The sequence below is a fragment of the Acartia tonsa genome, chromosome 1 (assembly GCF_053477335.1).
Source record: "Acartia tonsa isolate MP-2025a chromosome 1, ASM5347733v1, whole genome shotgun sequence".
Lineage (NCBI taxonomy): Eukaryota > Metazoa > Arthropoda > Copepoda > Calanoida > Acartiidae > Acartia > Acartia tonsa.
The window spans coordinates 30,074,129-30,098,701 of NC_137260.1; the positions used below are offsets into that span (position 1 = coordinate 30,074,129).

General features: G+C 33.4%; 1 protein-coding gene across 1 annotated transcript in view; it reads left to right on the plus strand.

Moving 5' to 3' along the window:
- The window catches only part of LOC145328983 (putative phosphorylase b kinase regulatory subunit alpha), a 106,033-nt gene that overhangs the window by 64,429 nt on the left and 17,031 nt on the right, over nucleotides 1-24,573 (plus strand). Inside the window, exon 28 of the mRNA XM_080172977.1 lies at nucleotides 3,736-3,839. Within this exon, the coding sequence (XP_080029103.1) occupies nucleotides 3,736-3,839 (104 nt within the window). The remainder of the gene's footprint in view (nucleotides 1-3,735; nucleotides 3,840-24,573) is intronic.

Below are 24,573 nucleotides of genomic sequence, written 5' to 3' on the forward strand. Positions count from 1 at the left end.
CAGAATTTTAACTGCCGGTTTTGGTGCTGAAGGCGTCGATTTTTTGAAACTGAGAATAATATCTTAATAAGTTGTAACTATAAACAGTGAAAAAAGTGACAAAAAAAGATATTTTTTAGGCCTTTTCAAAAGGGCAGTTATGAAATCCCGTTATTTCATTAAAAAAATTTAAATGCTTATAGAGTGGCTTGGAAGATGAATTTAGGTGTTCTGCATATTTTGACTTAAAATCATAAGGCCAAAAGTCTACTTTACTCCTAGCGCTGGCAATTTCTTTTTCCACAGGTATAAAATGCATGACTGGCGCTAGGTGTAGAGTAGACTTTGACAAAAGATTTTTGGGATATCATATCTTTGTCCTTATGTGTTTAAATTGAAATATGCAGAAGAGCTTAAAACCTGCACATTGCTGAGATATTGTTAAAACCGCCATGCTACCGTTATCTGTTGATATTTTACATGCCTGGCGCTAGGTCGCCAGTAGAGATAGAGAGCTGAAATTTTGTACATGTATTTCTAGGCCCCTAAAGTAACTTTTTAGGTTAGCAGAAGAATGAAATTCGAAAAATGGTATTTTCACGAATAGGTCTTGTGATGGTTTTAAGCTATTTTTATAGCCTCTTTGAATACAGAGCCCTTGTATGTTAGGGGCGCAGTCGTTATTTTAATTATATTAACGCACTAGTTACTACTCCCTTAGCCTCTATAAGAAGAGGGCCCAGGAGGTCGAGAATTTAGCTCAAAATCATCCCAAGATGCTTGTAAAGTCTACATGAAAAGCACATCAGATTCCTAACAACAATTTTAGGATCTTTAGCTTCAGATAAGAAACTTTACTACTTTATATTATAAGTTAGGATAATTTTGTCTGAAACCATCCCGGGAAGCTTCCCTTAAATGGATAATTTTGACAGTTCAGTAGTTATTGAAATATTAATTTTCTACTTATTTATATATTAAACCCTGAACAAACATAATATGCAAATCTGAATTTTCAAAATAGCAGCTTTATTATTTATTTAGGATGATTTTACAATAAATATGAAATGTAGATGCCTCCGTTGGTTACAAAATTCCACTGTTATTTTTTTTTATTAATCAGCACCAATAAAGCAAAAGAACTCAAAAACAGCATTTGGGGGAAATACTGGTGAACAAAAATTATATGCAAATCCAAAACAAAGCAATAAAAAAAGTTTTTTTTGGCACTTTTCTCCTCTTTTAAAGATTGATTCTGATAAATTAATAATTTTTTAAGGGATTTATGCATTAATTATAATGAAATATAGTTTAAGGTAGATATTAATGATTTTTCTAAATAAGAAATGTTTGAGAAAAAAAATAAATTCGATCCCTATTACTTTAGAGGACAGATGCTGACCCCAGTCTAATGGATGAACCTGAATACATGTTAAAGATAAAAATTACCCTGAAAAGTATACAAAAACGTTTTTTAATTTGTTAAAAAAGTCCATTTTAGAATCTTGATTTTGAGGATGATGACCTTTAAGATGCTCCTATTGGTGGCGATGGTAAGCTAAATGTTATCAAAGTGCATGTCCATGATGACAACTTATATATTAAATTATGATCCAATTTTCGTAGTCATATCAGCCTCCAGCCCAGCATTATTTAAAAAGAAAAGAATTGCAATTTTATTTACTCCAATTCATAAAGTGAATACTATAGTTTTTAGAAGATGGTTATATTTCTTGTCAGCAGGCTCCATTTGAGTCTGCTATGTCTACAAAAATTGGATCATAGTTTAATATATAAGTTGTCATCATGGACATGCACTTTGATAACATTTGGCTCACCATCACCACCAATAGGAGCATCTTAAAGGTCATTATCCTCAAAATCAAGATTTTAAAATGGATTTTTTTTAACACATCAAAAAACATTTTTGTATACTTTTCAGGGTAATTTTTTATCTATAACATGTATTTAGGTTCATCCATAAGACTGGGGGTCAACAGCTGTCCTCTAAAGTGATAGGGATCAAATTTATTTTTTTTCCAAACATTTCTTATTTAGAAAAATCATTAATATCTACCTTAAACTATATTTCATTATAATTAATGCATAAATCCCTTAAAAAATTATTAATTTATCAGAATCAATCTTTAAAAGAGGAGAAAAGTGCCAAAAAACCTTTTTATTATTGCTTTGTTTTGGATTTGCATATTATTTTTGTTCACCAGTATTTCCCCCAAATGCTGTTTTTGAGTTCTTGTGCTTTATTGGTGCTGATTAATAAAAAAAATAGCAGTGGAATTTTGTAACCAAAGAAGGCATCTACATTTCATATTTATTGTAAAATCATCCTAAACGAATAAAAAAGCTGCTATTTTTAAAATTCAGATTTGCATAATATGTTTGTTTGGGGTTTAGCTTTAGAGATATTATCAATAAAGGGGCATTTTGTCGTTTTTTCACAGTAGCTTTTAAATGGTTATTTGATGTTAGGTTAAACTGTTTTTAAACTATTTTTGAATGGGGGGTCAAAAATATACTAGGACACCTATAGAATCAGACTGCAGAGCCCAAATTTGAATTAAGTTCCCAATAAACTTTTTTTAGGGGATTTAAAAATTTATTTTTACTGTTGCTCTGGTTATTTTTACCAGATCATAAGGTCTTATTTTTCTTCGTGTAATATTGTAACTTAGTGAAAAATTTTATATAATTCACTTTATACTGATACAATAAAAAAAAACATTACTCTGTTTAATGGAAATAATTTTTTTTTCTAAAACAATAAATTTCATTGAAAAATCTGACATAGTACAATAAAAAACATAATGCTGAATTTAAACCAATAAGAAATCTTCTTTCATTTCAATTCTTTATAATTTCAGAAAGAGTGTTTTCACAAAGTGACTTAGTTCAAACGTAGTTAAATAATTTTATTTAATAAAAATGAAAAGAATGAAAACCCTACTCATAAAAGATACATACTTATTAAAAATATTTTTAAAGATATGTTTGAATAATCTTATTTTATATCATATTTGTATATGTGACAAAAATAAATTTGTTGTATTGTATAAACATTTGTTGTCATCTTAATTTATTTAACCTTTACAGCCAATTTTTATGTGTTTTAATGTATAATAGACATGAAACATTTTTATGTTAATTCATTGATATGTTGTAAAGAATTAATTTTAAATTAGTATTGATAGATAAAATCAAAAGACCTAACTGTACTATATACTAGCATACAATATTTACGAAGCAAGACACTCTAAAAGCTGAGTATTTTACCTACAAAGAAAAGAAACATCACGATTTAGTAAAAATTATTTAATCCATAGTAAAAAATAAACTTTAAAATCCTTATAAAAATTGATGTGGGCAATTGTTCTCATTTTGCAGTATGATTCTACAGGTGTCTAAAGTATATTTTTGATATTCCTTTGAAAAATAGTTTAAAAACAGTTTAAGATGGGCTAGGCGATTGCCTCGCAGGGCTAGAGTCCTCCACAGGGGCTAGAAATAGGGAAAAAGTTACTGTAAAAATACGACGAATCGCCCCTTAAGAGGCGTTTCCACAAAAGGGACTGTACCCCTAATTTCGTTATCAATTTTACTCTTTGGCAAAATTAAACCAAGGGAAAAAAACAAAACAAAAATTTTAACAATTTTGATATTTATCATATTTCGTAAACAAGGCGTTACTGAAAAAGAGTTTGAAAGCCAGTAAATTGTTGCCATTTGTAAAATTTTTAGAAAGAGTCATGTGGTGGTGCTGGAGGGATTTGTGTTCTATTTTATGATTCTGCTCCGAGTGGAACATATGGAACTATTTCGTATCTAATAAGATCCACTTGCAGGTTACAATTTTATATTTAATGCCTGTTTTAAAAGCATAGCTTTTCTACCTTTAGGGTGGTTAATTTAGGTACGTTTGAATCGATTTCAAACTTGATGACTCCTGTAACAGTTAGGTACAATTTTTATGCATAGCAATTGTTGATTGATATTACGATTCAGCTTAATTACGTTAAGAAGCGAAATATTTCCATTATAAAACCTAAAAAAATAAGTATGTCTATTTTGAGCATCATGCATTTAAAGTTTTTTTTTTAATTTTTCTAACCCTCATATAATTACTTTTAAATCTTAAATTAAACCAGCTGTAAGCTGAAATAGAATCTTATTAAGGGAATAAAGGCAATAACCTCACATATCTTGTTTAACATTTTCATTCATAAAATCATATACTAGCGGGTACGCCCCCTAGAGGCCTCAAGAGGCACTTGAGGAGTGGCGAAGGGGATGTTGAATTCAACAACCTAAACATTTACTTTAGTTTTAAAAAGAAAAAAGAAGAATTTTGGGGGGTGGGGAAGTCGAATCCCCTCTCCCACAATTTTAGTATAAGTTTTATATAGAAAAACATTTTTTAATTTTTTTGGGGGGGATAATTTTTTTCTGAGGGTATATACAGGGTGACCACTGTGTACTATATGTACTTTATGTACTATATGTCTACTTGAAATCTATTCAATATATCTTTGACGATGGAAATTTGAAACTCTCGGGTCAATATTTCTTTAATATTCCCCCTATTTTCTAACTGTCCAAAGTCGTTTATAATAATTAGGGAAAGGGTTGAATTTGGACAGGAAACCTAAATATTAAAATCTTTTCTAAATTTTTACGATCCTGAAAGTTAATATTTACTGATATTTTCCAATAAATTTTTTCGTTCCGTCAAAATTTGGAAAAATAGCCAATATGGCTGTCTAGAAAGAACACGAAACCTCTACACCTAATATTTTCTCAGTGTTTTTTTTTACTTTTTATACAATTTTTTTTAAAAATTAAATATTGATGAGTTTTTTATTTTTATAGAATGAATTATAAAAAAAATAATATTGGTTGATTGGTTTTTGCGATATCAGAACTCAGAACCATATCAGTTTTACTTTTAAACAATTCAATAAATATGAAAACTTTAAAAATTAAATATTGATGAGTTTTTTTTATTTTTTTAGAATGAATTATAAAAAAATAATATTGGTTGATTGGTTTTTGCGATATCAGAACCATATCAGTTTTACTTGTAAACAATTCAATAAATATGAAAACTTAGATATAAAATTTGTATAATAGATAAGACTTTTAAATAATTTATTCTCCCCTTTCTTTATTCCAAAAATCTCGATTTTTCTTTCATTGTCATATCCTAGTATTTATTATGTGTATTTGTATTGTCGTGTGAGTATGTGAGAGGGTTGTAAAGGATAGATAAATTACCACCCCCCCCCCCTCTCCCTCACATAGCTGTTAAGACTTAAGATTTTTTGTTTCAGGCTTTCAGCGTATCTACTCTATAATAATCCACCTTCCAAAGATCCAACACCCTACATTCTCCAACCCTCCACCCTGCTTACTGTCTTCTACATTTCAACTCAACCATATATCAAACTTGCTAATATCATAAAGTGAAAGAAAAGTTAAAAAATAAACCACCAATAACCATTAAATAATGTATTAATCATTCTAACTCAAGTAATATGTACTAATTTATTATTTAACCTAACATACTAACAAAACAATAATCATAACTTTTTTTACTTTAATGAAATAAATAATCTAAATAAATAAATAAACTATGTTGACTTAAATAAAATGAAAATAAATATTTTTATTTTATTTGGATTGGAGTTAGTTTTGTAAATTGTAACGTTTTGTCCTTGTTCTCTAAGGTCTCATATTTCCTGTATCATGAGTTGACCCTTAGCTTTATGCGGTCATAAATGTTCCCCCCCCCCCCAAAAAAAAAACGCTTTTATCAATATACCTTGTATATTGGGGAATATTAACAAGGATTAAAACATCCATAAAAACTAGTACTGAAACTTTATGACAAACGGATACAGGAAGCAAATGCCTACATTACCAGAAATGAAAAAAGCTATCCGCTTTCTTACGGAGATTGACCAGCCCTAATTATAAAAAAGCTATTGTTCTGTAAGATTAAAACGATTTCTGAAACTGTATAACAAACGGATAATAACACTTAAATAGTTCAGAATAGTCGACAAATAGTCGACGGACAAACTGACCCTAATTATAGAAAATTATTGTTCTGTATGAAGATCTCATATTTCTCATGTGAGTTCAGTTAAGTTGACCCTTCCAGTTTCCCTTCCTTAATCAGGTGACATAAATTTTTCCTCCCCGCCCCCCCCCCAAAAAAAAAAATATTGTACAGCGATTAAGCGAAGATATGTTAATTTTATTTACCATAAAAACGAGATTCAGATTTCAATTTGAGATCCTTGGTAGAGAGATATTAACAGACATCCTATTATTTTATTTTTTGGTTTTCAATGATAACTATGACATATATAGAGTAGACAGAACAGAAAAAGAGTAGTTTTTATTGCAAATCAAATATAATTTTTTTCATTTGTTTTTTATCCGTGGAGATTAACAGACATCCTATTATTTTATTCTTTGGTTTTCAATGATAACTATGATATATAGACAGAACAGAAATGTACAATCGTTTGATTATTAAAACCAGTTTTTTTAGCCCCGAGGAGCCGTTTAACTATGAAAGAAATAGCTATCTGTCTTAAAGAACGAACGAATTAAAAAGTAAAAACTTTGTATATTTGTTTTATTCAAAAAGAGTAGGTTTTATTGCAATTAGAGTCTTCCAAATCCAACTAATTCACTTACAATTTTGCTTCATATCCGTGTCATGTTATTTAGTTGACCCTTTTTAAAAAATTTAAATTACCCTTCCTTGCGAAAGAATGTTTTTAAAACTTAAAACATATGAAATGATATTATCAGATATTATCATCAATCTATAATATAATTGGCCAAAAAGCCTTCATAAAGTGTTATAAAGAGAATATAGTATCACTGAAGATATCTATATTCCAACTTTCAATATGTAACTTTGAAGCAATTTTGTTTGTTTTCTACATTACCGAATACTTTGTGAAATCAATTCGTCTCAAATGTAACTTTTCTTAAAAATAGGTTTCTAAAACTTGAAATATAATTTTTAACTTTTCTTACCAATGAATGATGAAAGTATAAATTTAAGAACAATTTGAAATATTTACCCTCTAACGGCTAATTTATTTACTATAATTTCATCGTATTAAATCCAAATTTAATCTTGTTTCTCCCCCCCCCCCCCCCCCATCCCAATTATTACCATACCATTACCAGGTTGGTTACGATATTATATATTTGTTTTTTATCCGTGGACCGTGGGACATGAAAGATTAAGCATCAAATCCTCCCCCCCTCCTCAAAGGAGAAATTAGCAGAATTCTTACATGTCTACCTAATAAAACATACATAAGTAGCGAAGCTCTAAAATTATGAATAATAAATAGACCATTTGGAAAAATGTATGGTTGTCTTTTGAAGCATTAAGCTAATAGAAAAACGTTAAAACTTAAACAATTGAATTTACAATTACATAATCCTAAATTTGCCTAAACTTAAAATTGTTTATTTCTTATCAGTTCAGCATTTTGATTATTATTATTGTCAACTGTCCTATCCCCTCCTAATATTTATGTTTTTCCCCCTTTTTTTTGGGGGGGGGGGAGCTAAACAGATATCCTATTACCTCCTAATATTTATTACATACAACACCAACCCCAATTTTAGGGGGTTACATGGAGAAAATGTTAAAAATTTTGAGATTTTTACAAATTACACCTCTAAATATATAAAGATAGAATATAGATTATTATTATTGTCCACTGTCCTATCCCCTCCTAATATTTATGTTTTTCCCCCTTTTTTTTTGGGGGGGGGGGGAGCGCGCATTACCACTCCGCCCATATTCATAATGAGCGGTGAAAATGGACAAAAAAATTGTAAAATACGTGATAAAACATTTATAACAATCTTTTTCTATATATAACAATATAGTGTATTTCCGTAAAAAGACTCGGACGGAGGGACGTATGGACATACCTTAATTATAGAGTAACAAGGATTCTTATAATTTCATTTTCACTATGTTTATATATATGAGAGGGGGGGGGGGTCACGATTAATTTTTAACTTGGGGAGTGGGTAAGATTATAATTTATTATACTAGTGTAGTCTCACCCCTCCCCTATTTGAAGGTTGACCGTTACAACTTACGATACAAATATTGACCCCTCCCCCCCCCCCCCCAAGAAATAAGTTAACAATTCAAAACATATGGAAAATAGGAATTAGCGAAGCTTTTCTATAATTTGTGTTGGTTATAAACGTCAGTTAGTATTACTATTTTATATAATTTATAGACAGAATACTTACTTATAATTATACTTATGCATTTATGTTAATGTTCCCCCCCCCCCCCCCCCCCCAAGAAACAAAACAAAACAAAACATATGGAAAATTCAAAATACTAGGAATTAGCGAAGCTTTTCTATAATTTGTGTTGGTTATAGACGTCAGTATGTTAGTATTTATATAATTTATAGACAGAATACTTACTTATAATTTTGATTATACTAATGCATTTATGTTAATGTTTTGCTTTAATGGATATTGTCATCCTTGTTAAAAATATTTCACACATCCCATTCCCAACACTTCATATTTGAAGATATCTAGAATATTATAAATCTTAATAATTTCTTGGAAACCAACAACAAAGAAAAATTTGTAGGGGGTAATGATTCCTTGAAATTTCATTTGCTTACAGACCTTTGAAGTGACAACATTTGAACATTTGTTTTATTTTTGCTATCGTTATTATGGCGGAACAAGGACAGAGAGTCAGAGTTGGGCGCAGGCGCAAGCCGGTGATGATGGATGACTTGGTTCCTCACTTCCCCCGTACTCTTACCTGCACAGATCCAGAACCGGCTTTATACCCCGACCTGATGCCTGGATGGTACGCCCATTATCAGGTCCTACACAGATATTTTAAAGATATATCTAACCTGCTTTACAGGTCGGGGTTTCAGAGTGTTCGTAATATGGAGGCGCTCAGACTATTTAGTGAAGGAATTGGTATATACCAATTCCTTCACCAAGCCCTTCCATCTTCTCAGCGTACACGCGAAGAAAATGAACTTGTTCTGCAGCAACTGGAAGCCAAATGCAATGGTTACCGTGACGACGTTATCCAGTCGTTAGCTGTCTATGACCGTGCGATTAATTTAGATGGCACAGTAGATCTATCATCAGATGAAGACGAATATCCCGATATCTCCGGCGATGTAAATCCATCTTCCGATGATGACGATATTGACGCCATCCTGGAAGTTCTGGAACACGAAGGTGGCGCGAGCGAAGGTGAAGGTGATGACTCTGATGAGTCTGTGATCATTATCGATTGATCATTGATGTTGCGTTGAGTTGAGATCGTATTCCTGTGAATATTTAGTTAGATTCCACATAAATAACTTGACATATATATGCTATAATAATAAAACTATGAAAAATAATTTTCTTATTTTTATTTAATTTAATTTGTAATTGCGATGCTGCTCTATAATTTGAATTATAATTGAAGAAGTAAGCTCTGTTTGTCTGTAGCTAAGGATCTTGCTAACCACTGAACCTATATGGTTCTCCTTTACAGTACAGCTTCGTATAGGTCCTTAGATGGTTTTATGCTAGAGAGACGTTTGATATAGTTAAAGTTTAGTTAGGTCGTTAATTAATATATGTTTACGAAATACTTATGTTTCTGCCGTGATTATTTGTGTACTTATTTTAACTTTGAAGACATAAATTTAAAATTATCAATAGCTATAGTATTAACTTTAACAAACAAAAACATTTAAAGTGCCACTAGAGGCCTCTAGGGGCGTAGCCGCTAGTAAACTTATAAAGAAGTAAGCTCTGTTTGTCTGTAGCTAAGGATCTCGCTAACCACTGAACCTATATGGTTCTCCTTTACAGTACAGCTTCGTATAGGTCCTTAGATGGTTTTAGGCTAGAGAGACGTTTGATATAGTTAAAGTTTAGTTAGGTCGTTAATTAATATATGTTTACGAAATACTTATGTTTCTGCCGTGATTATTTGTGTACTTATTTTAACTTTGAAGACATAAATTTAAAATTATCAATAGCTATAGTATTAACTTTAACAAACAAAAACATTTAAAGTGCCACTAGAGGCCTCTAGGGGCGTAGCCGCTAGTAAACTTATAAAGAAGTAAGCTCTGTTTGTCTGTAGCTAAGGATCTCGCTAACCACTGAACCTATATGGTTCTCCTTTACAGTACAGCTTCGTATAGGTCCTTAGATGGTTTTAGGCTATTTTTCTGCCCTTTCATATCCCTTCGAATATAGAGCCTCTAAATGCTAGGGGCGCAGCCGTTTGTATCCAAGGAAGAGAGACGTTTGATATAGTTATTTGATATACTTAGGTAGGTTAGGTAAGCGTTCCACGTATTTAAAATTATCAATAGCTATTTCTTGCATCGTTAACGAATAAAAGCTAACTATCTCGGACGAAAAATCAACATGTTTAAAATGGACGTACGGACATTCTGGTAATGATTATAGAGTTGCTACGCTTTCTAAATCGGACGGACCGACCATAAGAATGAATAAAAAAGTGTATTATTTCGAGTTTCTTATCACATTTATTTTTACAATATCACGAATATGAATATGAAATGAATGAAATACAAAATGAAAATGAAACAATGAAATTGAAAAACGAAAAAAAAACAGACAGACAGACAGACAGACAGACATATTTACATTTAGAAATATAAAGTAGATTTGCTACTAAAAAATGAAAATGAAACAATGAAATTGAAAAAAAAATTAAATGAAAATGAAAAAATTAAAACTAAAGAAAAGGGGTAGTTTCACGAAATGCATTTGAACTTAATTTAGTGAACCGCATATTTTATCCTGGTTAAATGGGTAAACTACATTTATATGGCATATATTTGAAATGAATTCAATTTTCTACCACGTAGTTTTTAAAATATCAAGACCTGAAAATTGTCTTTTTTGTGATATATGCAATTTAAAAAGACGATTTTCAAGTCTTGACATTTTAAAAACTATGTGGTAGAAAATTGAAATTTTTTCAAATATATGCCATATAAATGTAGTTTACCCATTTAACCAGGATAAAATATGCGGTTCACTAAATTAAGTTTAAATGCATTTCGTGAAACTACCCCTTTAAAAAATCTGCAAATTTAGTAAATAAAGTATAAATATATCAAAAATAGTATATACAAAATTTGAAAATACAAAATAGATTTTTACAATTTTTATCCCCCCCCCCACCAATAAAAATAACCGTGGGCGCTCGGCCCCCTAGCCATATAACCTAACCTAGCCTAACCTAATCCAGTCATTTAGTCGGGGGGGGGGGGGGGAGGGGGGTATAAATTTGAGAAAAGCCTAACCTAATCCAGTCATTTAGTCGGGGGGGGGGGGGGGGGGATAACACCACAAAATAGAAAAATAGTTAAATAGTATATACAAATTGAAATAATATTACAAAATTAACAATAATCAATTTGAATTCTATTATGAAATAATATTACAAAATTATAAATATTAATTTAAATAGAATTCAAATTGATTATTGTTGATATTGACTGTGGCGTGCGCACCTATTGTTAAATTAAAAATAGCCGGTACGACACGCTCACGACGAGGTTCTTGCTGTGGGGGGGGCTGTTGGGGGGGCTGTTGGGGGGGCTGTTGGGGGGGGTTTGGAATGGGGTCTGGTTGTTGTGGGGGGTCCGGCTGTTGTTGAGGGGGGGGGCGGGGGCTGTGGTGCTTGATGGGGAGCCGGGCCCGGAGCAACACCAACATTGTTATGGTTCCCCATCTGCTGGACAACCTGTTGAGCATGACCTTAATAAATTAAATCAAAATTAAAATTAAAATCTCTCAGGAGGGTGGTCGATAGATCGATGTACATCCCCAGTGATTTTCCCTTCTGTAGATTACAATTAGTTCCATAAAAGCCAAAAAAAATACATTTTAATTAAAGAGCCAAAAAAAATACATTTTAATTAAAGATCCAGCTTAGATTTTTTGACGCATTTTTTTGGAGCTTCTCTTTTATGCATGTTTTCATCCTTGTTTTATAATAATCATGTAAGCAATTCTGTATGATATTTACTATTAATTTAAATGGTTAATTTTTCAAAATCATAAAATATCTCAACGCAATCAGATTAAATTCATTCCAAAAGGTGAATTTATTATTTCAAAGTAAGGTTACTGGACAAACGCAGGAGTCCCAATTATATATAATACCTTGTCCTCTTGGAGCATTACGGCGTCCATGGCCTCGACGATGCCCATCAGGCTGGGGTTCAACAGGAACGGCAGCCACACCTTAATGAATTAAATCTTATTTATTATTTCAAAGTAAGGGGACTGGACAAACGCAGGAGTCCCAAACGTCGGAGTGGACAAACGCAGGAGTGTTAAATTAAAATATTAATTTTAAGTATTTCTGTACAGGTTAGGTTAGGTTAATATGTACAAGATATATAAGACTTGGAATAGGTAATAATAAAAATATGATTATATATAATACCTTGTCCTCTTGGTTGAACAACCCGATCATCTCGTCCATGGCCATCATCAACAGCAACAGGAGGAACAGCTGCCACACCTTAATAAATTAAATCTTATTTATTATTTCAAAGTCCCAAACGTCGGAGTGGACAAACGCAGGAGTCCCAAACGTCGGAGTGGACAAACGCAGGAGTGTTAAAGTATTACAACAGCCACACCTTAATGAATTAAATCTTATACACTAAATAAATTTATTAACTTAGTCCTATAGTTTATACAAACGGACAGTTTAACTTTAAAAAAGTTTAAACTTTACAGTAATATAATTAAACTAAAGAGTAGCTATACTTAAAACAACGATGACAACATCCATAAAAGCGAAGCACTGAAACGGTAGGACAAACGGACATTAACACTTGTATAGTGTCTGAAGTGAATAATTTAAATATAAAGTATAAGAGTCGAAGCAAAATTGTAAGTAAATTTATTGGAAAACTGCTTCATACAGGATAACCGATAATGTTTATGGTTATACTTACATTTCTAGGACTTAATTATAGAGTTGCTTGCTTCGCTTATAATATTATTCTTTGTTGTCCAAGGAATCAATATACCAAAAACCAGATCAAACGGATAATTAGATCACATAAAATTTTGTTGTTATAAAAGTAGAAAAATCAACATGTTTAAAAGGGATTTACGGACATTCTGGTAATGATTATAGAGTTGCTTCGCTTTCTAAATCGTACGTAACTACATCATGCAAAGTTTGAAATCGATAGGACAATTCTAACATGCCTAAAATTAACGAATAAAAGCTAACTATCTCGGACGAAAAATCAACATGTTTAAAATGGACGTACGGACATTCTGGTAATGATTATAGAGTTGCTACGCTTTCTAAATCGGACGGACCGACCATAATTATAGAAAAGCTTCGCTTTTAAAAAGGTAAATTAAAAGGTAAAAAGGAGAACCCGATCGGTTCATCGGTTAGTGAGATCCTTTAGTATAAAGATTATTTATTCATTATATTACACTTGGAATAACTAAAAATAAATAGAATTCAATATATATTATACCTGGGTCAAGTCGTTGACGTCGTTCAAGTATTCGCAGGCTCCTTCGTTTCGTGCTGCTGGGTCTAGATTTCATTATTCGGATATTTATACTGAAATAAATTATTAAGGTAATAAATAATAATAATTAGTATTTTTCATAATGCAAATGCAGATATAATTCAATTTCAATTCAATTTCAAAACGTTCACAATATAAGTATAAAAACACTGCAAAATCAAATATTAAAAAATAATTAACTTTATAAGTTTATTTTATGCGTATATAAAAACTAATTACGCATTTAAAAGAAAGAGAAAGGCGTTCAAAAGGTAGAGAAAGCCATTAAAATAAAGGGGTTGTATGCAAAAATGTAATTTCCTCATTACCTTCCGATAAGCCGCTGAAATTTATTTTGCCTTTTCTCGGCAGTTTTCGGCGGTTGCGCCGCCGTTTCTTCTCCCCTTAGTATCCAAGTAACTTGAAGTTGGCTGGCCCATCTCTCGTTCGTCGCCAACCTACAATTTAACTTTAAATTACAAATTTGTAAAATGTAAAATGTAAATTATCTTTATAAACCAACCTAATGCCGTAAAATCAATCTTCGAATAAACCAACCTAATGCCGTAAAATCAATCTTCGATATTTATTATTTAGAAAATGTTAAGATTTTTAATTTGTTAATACTAATAGTCTAATAGCATGAAAAAATTTTATCTTTACATACCCTTTAAAATAAGTGGCATCCGCATTTAGAGCCTAGAGGTCAATATCATCAAACATATATGGGTGGGGGAAAAGGGTTTTACATGTAAGTAACACCTTTATAGTCCCCCCCCCCAAAAAAAGGGAAGGGCAATGGGCTGTTTATTTTACACTAGTCTCCCCCCCCCTCCCCTATTTAAGAAGGGTTGCTATATGAAAAGAAAGGGTTGAACTTGATTTTGAATATAACCCCCCCCCCCCAAAAAAAAAATACAAAGAATAATCCCTTTATTTATTTAAATTTTCCTTTATAAAAATTTTCCATAATATATATATGACACCTTTATTATAACCCCCCCCCCCAAAAAAAAAAATACAAAGAATAATCCCTTTATTTATTTAAATTTTCCTTTATAAAAATTTTCCACTAATGCTGGGTGACGGGAGAGAGTTTTTTTAACTTTTAAGAAAGGTTTATATATATGACACCTTTATAAATTATAACCTTATATTATAATGGCCGATAAATTGATGTACACTCCCAATGATGATGCACAAAATTACCCCTTTTGTAAATAACAATTAATAGTTGAAACGTTTTTACACTCAACTTAATGAAGCAACCAAGTCCCAAAATTCCCCAAAATTGTTGAGCAAACCAAAAAGAAAACGTTGGTATAAAACTTTGTTTTTAAAAGATATGAAATGATACAGATATTCATCATATCATTATCATCAATCTATTCTATAATTGGCCAAAAAGCCTTCATAAAGTGACAGCAAGCTGACAATAAAGATGGTAATCCTTGAATGTTATGTAACTTCCAATATGTAACTATGAAGCAATTTTGTTTGTCTACATTACCGAATACTTTTTTAATTCTATTCATCTCAAATGTAACTTTTCTTAAAAATAGGTTTCTAAAACTTGAAATATAATTTTTAACTTTTCTTACCAATGAATGATGAAACTTAAGTATAAATTGAAAAACAATTTGAAATATTAAGCCTCTAACGGCTAATTTATTTACTAAAATTTCATCGTATTAAATCCAAATTAAATCTTGTTGGTTCCCCCCCCCCCCCCCCCTCCTCCTAACCATTACGTTATGATGGGTGGAGAAAAAAAGATTACATATAATTATATTCAAATAAGAAGTGTTGAAAAAGGGGGGTGGGGCAGGTTTCAAATAATCTTTAATCTTTTAATCTTTAATCTTTTACGGAGGGTAAATTAAGTGTTAAATTACCCCTTCTGCAGATTAAGCATCAAATCCTCCCCCCTCCTCAAGGGGAAATTAGGAGAATTCTTAGTCTTACATGTCATATAAATATTTTCCAACACATCCCATGATTTCCCTCGTACTTCGTAGTAATTGGATACGGATTATACCCCCCCCCCCACACTTTCTTTTATGTGTGTTTATTTTATCCCTTACTATTCCAAAAAATAAAATTATGGGTGGAGTTACTGTTAAGTTGTTAACCCTTTTCTTCCCCCAATCATCCAATGTAAGCGGTAACCTGGCCATTTTCACCACCTTAGGCTTAAAGTCATAAAGTCATAATTAATATTAATCTTTTTATTTTAGTTTTAGTTCAGTTACAACATCGTTAGAGAATGGCTGAGCCTGACTCTAATAAAGTTATAGGTGACGATGATGACAACATGTCCGATGTTTCGGATGTTATTAATATTGACAGTGAGGTTGTCCAAGCTATGCCTGACTCTTCAGTTACGCGTAGTTTGCGTGAACGTAAGACTAAGATCGACGATGCAAGCATATCCGATTTTTTGGATGAGGTTGAACTTGATATGTTGGAGGAAAAGGAGGGTTTGGGGCCCCCCAAAAAAAAAATAACCCCCAGTGATAACATTAGGTAATAATAATATTTTCATTTTATATTTAATAATGTTATAAAAAAACTAAAAGGGGTAGTTTCACGAAGTGCATCTACCCATGCTAAAAAAATTATAGAAATGGGATTTTTACAGTAACTTTTTATTTATTAAGCTCAAATGCATTTCGTGAAACTACCCCTTATAAAATTAGTGGGTTTCGTCGTATTTTTACTTTTTATTTACTATTAAGCTCAAATGCATACCCCTAATAAAATTATAATAAATGGGATTATGAAAAGTAGTGGGTTCCTTTGTATTTTTACAGTAACTTTTTATCTTAGGGTAGGTAAATGTTATTTATTTATTTAATTTTCAGTTGCACTCCAGGGTCGGAAATGTTGGAGGAAAAGGAGGGGTTGGGGACCCCCACAAAAAAAATAACCCCCATTGATAACATTAGGTAATAATATTATTTTCATTTTATATTTAATAATGTTATAAAAAAACTAAAAGGGGTAGTTTCACGAAGTGCATCTACCCATGCTAAAAAAAGTATAGAAATGGGATTTTTACAGTAACTTTTTATTTATTAAGCTCAAATGCATTTCGTGAAACTACCCCTTATAAAATTAGTGGGTTTCGTCGTATTTTTACTTTTTATTTACTATTAAGCTCAAATGCATACCCCTAATAAAATTATAATAAATGGGATTATGAAAAGTAGTGGGTTCCTTTGTATTTTTACAGTAACTTTTTATCTTAGGGTAGGTAAATGTTAAAAAAATATCCTTACTTACTTTTGGTCAGGTTAGGTTGGGTCGCATTGAGTAATCCATCCTCCGGGGCGAATTCCTTCCATGTTCAGCAACTCTCGGTGCTCTACACACCAAGAGAGGCCATTTTTTTTTAGAATATAATCCCAAATTTGGTAAATTTGGTGGGTTCTAAAAAGAACCAGAGAAATTGAAAATTTATTTATTTATTTAATTTCAGTTGCACTCCAGTGGCTTCAAAAATAGCTGATCCACAACGGAAGCGCATAATAACAAAGTTGTGTTCACCTCCAAGGGTCAAGAAAAGAAGAAAAGAGTCTTCTCCCCAATCGAGGTAAAAAAAACAAGTAGCCAAATAATTTTTTTTTTTTATTTTGTCCAGAGGGCAAGGGAAAAATAATATTAATTAATAATTAAAATAATAGGCTATTTTTTTAAGGTCAAAACCTGCAAGCCCAGAACCTGAAAAAACAACTTCACCCCCCAAACCTTCTCCCCAATCGAGGTAAAAAAACAAGTAGCCAAATAATTTTTATATTTTGTCCAGAGGGCAAGGGAAAAATAATATTAATTAATAATTAAAATAATAGGCTATTTTTTTAAGGTCAAAACCTGCAAGCCCAGAACCTGAAAATCCAACTTCACCCCCCCAAACCTTCTCCCCAATCGAGGTAAAAAAAACAAGTAGCCAAATAATTTTTATATTTTGTCCAGAGGGCAAGGGAAAAATAATATTAATTAATTAATTAATTATTTTAAGGTCAAAACCAGCAAGCCCACAACCAGCTTCACAAACAACACCAGATACATCACCAATGCGCCCACTCAACGTAACGCCGCCGCCGTCTCCATCACCTACAAGTACAACAGCCACACCTAAAGCCGCAGCCACACCTACAACACCAGCTGGAGACACACCTTCTTCAGCACAGTCATCCCCAGCTGGAGAAAAGCCAAAAGGGAGAGGTGGCCGTAAAGCAGGATCCAAGAATAAACCCAAGATGAACAGTGACAGTACGGAACATATGTTCATCAAAGGTAAGCTTAAATTAGTATAATTAATATCAATAACATAGGTAGTAACATTAAAAATTTAATTGACAGGATGTCTATTTGTCTGTACTTAAATAAAATACATTATATTATATTTATAATTAATAACCATACAATCTCAACCGTAAATACATAAATTTCTAGAATACTAGTTTGTTTTACTTTACCTATATATTAAATTAACTGTTCTATTGATTACCTAGACTGCGTGGGTACAGTACAAGGGGACACACACTCGCTCTATGACCGCCTTGATGGGAAGAGGATAACATATAGTAATGGTGATAAGGTACAAACATAAATACTAAAAATAATAATAAAATGTAGAGGGGGGGGGGGGGGCAATTCTTGATGGGAAGAGGATAACATATAGTAATGGTGATAAGGTACAAACATAAATACTAAAAATAATAATAAAATGTAGAGGGGGGGGGGGGGGGCAAAAGTGACACTTTTTGAAACCAAAACTAAAAGTCAAGAAAGGAACACAACTAAAAAAAGAGTTACAGGTGTGAGATTATTAAATAAAATGTTTAATAAAATTAAAATTACTTCAGGTTTATGTCTACTTGGTTAAAGTGCTTGAAGATCATGCTTACATGATCCCCAACTACCCTGGAAAGGGTAAGCATAAGACCCCGTGGGGGCGGGGGTGCAAATACTGTCACTTCAATACCTGGGATGGCACATACCACGTGAAAGAATACCCCACAGATCCAAAAGCAAGAGAGAAATTTATACTGCAAGAAACTAACCTTCTTAGGTAATAATATTAAGTTGACATAAAATAACATGATGTATTAACGCAACGTGCCGGAGCCGTATAATTTTGATGCGGCTCTGGCTCCGGGGAGCCGTATTTGGAAATACGGCTCCCGGCTCCAGCTCCAGCTCCGGCTCCGGCTCCAGCTCCGGCTCCGGCTCCTACCTTAAAATTAACATATCAATTTTTTTTCATTATTGAATTTGATAAAATAAGATAAATAATATAAAATATTTTGCTTTTATTTGATTAAAGCTATATAAAAGTAGAAGGATGTGTGTCTATTTGTTAAGTAACAATAGTTTTTCAGTTTATTATATGGAAATAGACCGTTGCCAAATTATAATATTACTTTAAAAAATCATTTTTACCTAGTCCGGAGCCGGAGCCGTTTTTAACAAAAAATACGGCTCCGGATCCGGCTCCACAAAAAATGTTGCTGCTCCCGGCTCCGGCTCCAGAACACTGGTATTAAGTATTCATAAACATTGATTAAAAATATATACTGACGGACAAGGTGAATTATAGAGTAGCTTTGCTAAAAAAAATAATATTAATTGCTTACCTGTTTAGGAGGTTTACCCATCACTGGATCAATGACCACAGAGATGTTTACCGAGAGTATAGGAAGGGAGTGAACCTGGCCAGCTTTCAGAGGAAGTTTCAACAGGCCCAGGCAGATGCTGAAGTTATCCATGAAGTCAAAATATACACCACTGCCCTAGAAGCGCTGCGCCACATAACAGGAAAACTGGTTAATAATGAAAGTTTCCTTCGCTTTAAGGTAAATGTATGTTTAATATTTTTGATCATATTTGCTGTTATCTAATGTCTCATACCTATATTTTTTTAAACAAAATGAATTGAAAATGATTGCTAAAATCGAAATATATCTTCATGTCAGTTAGAATAGTGTATTTTTTAAAAATAGGTTGAAAAACATACTAACTTTAAAAAATTCGCTTTAAGGATAAGGATGCCAATGCCTTTGACCATCTCATCGCCAAGCAGGTCGGTTTACTTGAGAAAGGCAAGAAGCAGGATGCACCCACCAGCAAACAGCTTCATAACTGGCTGCAGGGGCAGCACAAGTATTACATGGAATCCTTCAAGAAGATTTTAGAAAATAAAGGTATTAATAACTATTAACTATTAAGTATTATAATTTATAAACTAAAACATTACTAAATAATTTCAAAATCTGAAAGAAATAACAAATAATTAATTTAAATTATCTTTACTTCCGCGGGTGTGTACATTGCCGAAATCGAAGGAAAGGTGCACACCTGCGGAAAAAATGTTAATATTTAATTATTTTAAATAACAAATAATTATAATCAATATTATCTTTGTTTCCGCAGGTTTGCACCTTTCCTTCGACTTCGGCAATGTTCACCACACCGACTTCATTGCAGGTAACCTAAATAAAATAAATAAACTATTATTATTTATTAATGCAATTACAACTGCAGCAGCTACATAACCTGAATTAAATAAAGTAAAGTAAACTATTATGAATAATATAAAAGAATTACTAATTTTTCAGTAACTGCAAACTATACCGATGCAGACGGTCCCAAAGAATTGTTGCTCGCCTGTGAACAGGTATAAGTTTAAAATTAATTCTTAGAAATTTAGAATGACCACAAATACCTAAATGATAATTTGATTAATTACTTATGTTTAGATGCCTAAACCCGATGCTTCCGGCCGCAGCATCTACGAATATTTCGAAGAACTGTTGAAAAGGTTTGGGCTTGAGCATTATCAACTTCTCAGCTCCACATCCGACTCGGCTGCCAACTGTGTAAAGGTAATGAAAAATTATAAATTATAATTATAAAATCATAACTATTTAATAGTTTTTTCTCGCATCGTATTTTAAATGGCTTTCCGCGGATGTAAAATGTACAATTGTAAGATAAAACCAGTTTTTTTAGATGAATATTTGAATGAATACGAGAATTAATATTCTAAAACAATACCATTAGAAAGTAAATCATTAATTTATTTTTCATTCTTTAGTCCGTCAAGATACTCAATGAAGAGCACGGGAAAACCCCCACAGAGTATACAAGTTTCATGAACCATGAGGATGAAGATGAGGAAGTCAGTGATGATGATGATGATAGTGATAGCTTGCGACAATGGTACACGCCCACATCGTGCAAGTGGGAACGCCTTCGGCGGCAAAGAGACCAGGAGGCCCAGGAGACAAGTCGGAGAGGAATCCAGAGATGGCGGAGGCTCCAGACGTCTTTTTTAGGCAACAGTGGGGTATGGTAATAGCCAAACCATACCTCACTATAAAAAGACACCGGCGAAGGCCTATTCAGGCGGATATTTTGTCAGAGGAGGAGAGGAGTGTGTTAAACTATATTTTAAGAAGATTAGAGACTATACATCCCAACCCAGGGCCGGGGCGTGATAAGACGGAGGAGGGAAAGAAAAGGAGAAGGGAAAGAAGATATGCCAGGCGTAAAGAGAAAAGAAGAGAGAGAGAAAGCAACACCCAGAGACCAGCTAACATCATGACATGGAACGTTCAAAGAATGTCTTTGGGCACAGTAAACAAAAGAAAAGCAAGGAATGTAACAGAAATAGCTCAGAAAAATGGATGGGACGCAGTTTTACTCAGTGAGATTAGAGCAGAAAGAGAAGGAGTAGAGTGGATTGGAGAGGGAGATAACTTGACTGCAATTGTACATTCCAAGAAAGCAGGAATACTTCTTAGAGGACAAATGTTGAAAGGTTGGACACAAGGTGGACAGAGAAAGCTTATATCAGACAGACATGTATCAGTAAAAACAAATGGCTTTTCACTGACAGCAACGTATATGCCCGTGTGGCAAGGAACAAATCAAGAAGAAATAGAGATAGAAAAGGACATATTACTACAACATGCACAATGGGCTGGAAAGAAAGATGTTCTACTAATAGGTGGTGACTTTAATGCACATATTGGAGGAGATGAACAAACTCCAGAGGTCTGCGGAAAGTTTGGTCTGAGATCTTCAAACGAAAAAGGAAGAGAGTTGATAAGATTTTGCCAAGAAAATCAACTATGTTTTGTAAACAGCTTTTATAACCATAAAAACAGAGGTACATGGTTTAATCAGATGAACGGACGATGGTACGAACTAGACGGCTTTCTAATGAAGACAGAACAAAGACATAGACATGTGTTAAAAGTGTGTACAGTAGGAGAAATGGTGTTGTCAGATCACAAACCAAAAAAGATCAGTATTAAAACATCAAAATGGCACTGGAACAACAACAACAAAGTGAAAAAAAGAACACCTAAAATCAACTGGGAAAAACTAAAGAACCATGAAGTAGTAAATAATTTCAAGATAAAGATCACAGAGATACTGGAAAACGACGAAAATGAAGAGACAGAAGAACCAGAAAGGACAAGATGGAAAGAGTTGACGAATGTTTTGATGACAGCTGCTAAGGAAGTGTGTGGTGAACAGACAAAGACAGTACAAAATCCATGGATGACAGGTAGAGATGAGCAAGTTCAGAGACTGAGAAGTAGAATCAGTGGAGCAATTTCAAGACGGAATGACATCAGAAAGCGTATGAATGAAGGACAACCAAACTTAGAAAATACTCTACAAATAGCAATAAATGAACTAAGAGAAGGGAGAAAAGAACTACAGAGAGAGACGAGGCGTTGGGAAAGAGAGTGGTGGGAGTCAATCATCAGTGAATGCAGAGAAGCAAGTGAAAGAGGTGACTCTAGAACAATGTTCAAAACACTTAAACAGCTTGGAAAAAGAGAATGGAAAGGACTGAGTAACAACACAATAATAACGACAGATCAGTTTAGAGAACATTTCAAAAAAGTATCAGCAGAAAGGTTTGAGAACACGCCAGAGGAGATTGACAGAGCAGTAAATGAGATGGAGGAGATTGAGAACTTAGAACTGAAAGAAGAATGGAGTGAAAGACTAGAGGAAATACCAACAAGAGAAGAGATCGTAACACAATTAAAGAAAATGAGAGAATCAGCACCAGGAGAAGATGGAATTAGATTGATTTATTTACTACAAGGAGGCGAAGAGATCATCAATAGATTGGTTGAAATTGTTCAATTTATGTTTTGTAACGGATCAGATAAATGGGAAGACGAGCTAAAGGAAGGAGTAATAATACCATTATTCAAAAAAGGCGACAAAAATAACACCAATAATTACAGAGGTATCTGTCTAGCATCAATGGGTACCAGAGTCGCGGACAGGATAATGGCTGATAGACTGAGAATCTGGGCCGAAAAACTAAACCTTCTGGATGATGACCAGGCAGGTTTCAGACGTGGCCGGTCAACAGCAGATGCAACACAGATAATGATAAGAATACAGGAAGATGCCACAGACCTGAGAAGAAGAATGGAAACATCAGGATTTCAAATTGACGAGGACCAAATGCCAGCTGCCAGACTTCTTGATCTCAGGAAAGCCTACCCAAGGGTCAATAAACCTGCGTTATGGGCGATCCTGTCAAAATATGGATTAGGACCAAGAGCTCTGAGAGTCCTCCAGGATCTTCATGAATCTACCAGGTATGTAGTAAGAGGAAGAGAAGGAAACAGCGAACCTTGGGTACCAGAAAGAGGTCTGAAGGAAGGAAGCCCATCATCCCCAATCCTCTTTAATGTTTACCATCAAGTAGTGATGAGGTCTGCAACCAAAGCCAGGAAAAGAAAGGCTGATGAGATGGACGAGACCATGGGCATAACCTACAAATGGGTTCCAGGTTCCGGATTTCCAGGTGAAGGCATGAGAGAAAGAAACAATTCAGAAGCAAAGAAAATTTGTATAGACAAGTCGCTGTTCGCAGATGACACTACTGTCACTGGTAAGAAGAAGGAGTTAGTTGAAGGTCTAAAAGTTGTTAAGGAGGAGATGACTAGATTTGAGGAAAAAAACAACGATGACAAAGAGGAGGAATTAGTGTTTGGTACAACGGATGGTGAAAAAATAAGAATGCTGGGATCATACATTGGACCAACAGAAGATGTTAAACAACGGATAAGAAGGGGTGGAGCCGCTTGGGCTAAACTTAAACCCCAGCTTAAAGGCTCAAGTTTATCAAAACAGATGCAAGCCAGAATAGCTGAAACCTGTGTTGAGTCAACCATGCTGTTTGACTGCCAGGTAAGAACTTGGCAGGTAAATGAGCTGAAAAAAATGCAGAGTTTTGTAGATAAAATTTATCGCTATATCTGGAGTAGAAAATCCAAACCACCACTAATTCAAATGCAAGAGGAAAGAAAAAATATGCAGGATGTGAGGAATGATTTGAAAATCAAATCATTGAGATGGAAGGTGGAGAAGAGGGTGTTAGAAAGAATTGGTCATGTCTGCAGGATGGATGATAAAAGAATGGTCAAAGCTGTCACCTTTGGCTGGATGGAAGATCTGGAGAACATACCAAAAGTTCCAGGTAGGAAACGTAAAACCATACTCTACTGGAAAAAAATAGTCAAGGAAGCTGGAATGGATACAACCAAGATGGCAGAACTAACCAGTGACAGGAAAGAATGGAAAGCCAAGGTAAAAAAACGCATGAAACATCTAGAAATGTGGGAAAAAAACGCCGGGCATAGGACAACTGAAGAACAAGGGGAAAGAAACCAAAGAATAGAAGTTGAAGAGATCTTTAGATGCACTTGGGATGGGTGCAACAAAATCTGCAAAAGTAAGGCAGGACTCACAACTCACAAGTCAAGAATTCATCTAGTCTCAAACCAAAAGGTCATTTTCAAATGTGATAAATGTGAAGAAACGTTTAAGGCAAAGGCAAATTTAGAAAACCATAAGAAGAGCTGTGAGGGAATTAAGGCTGTGAACCAAAACCAAC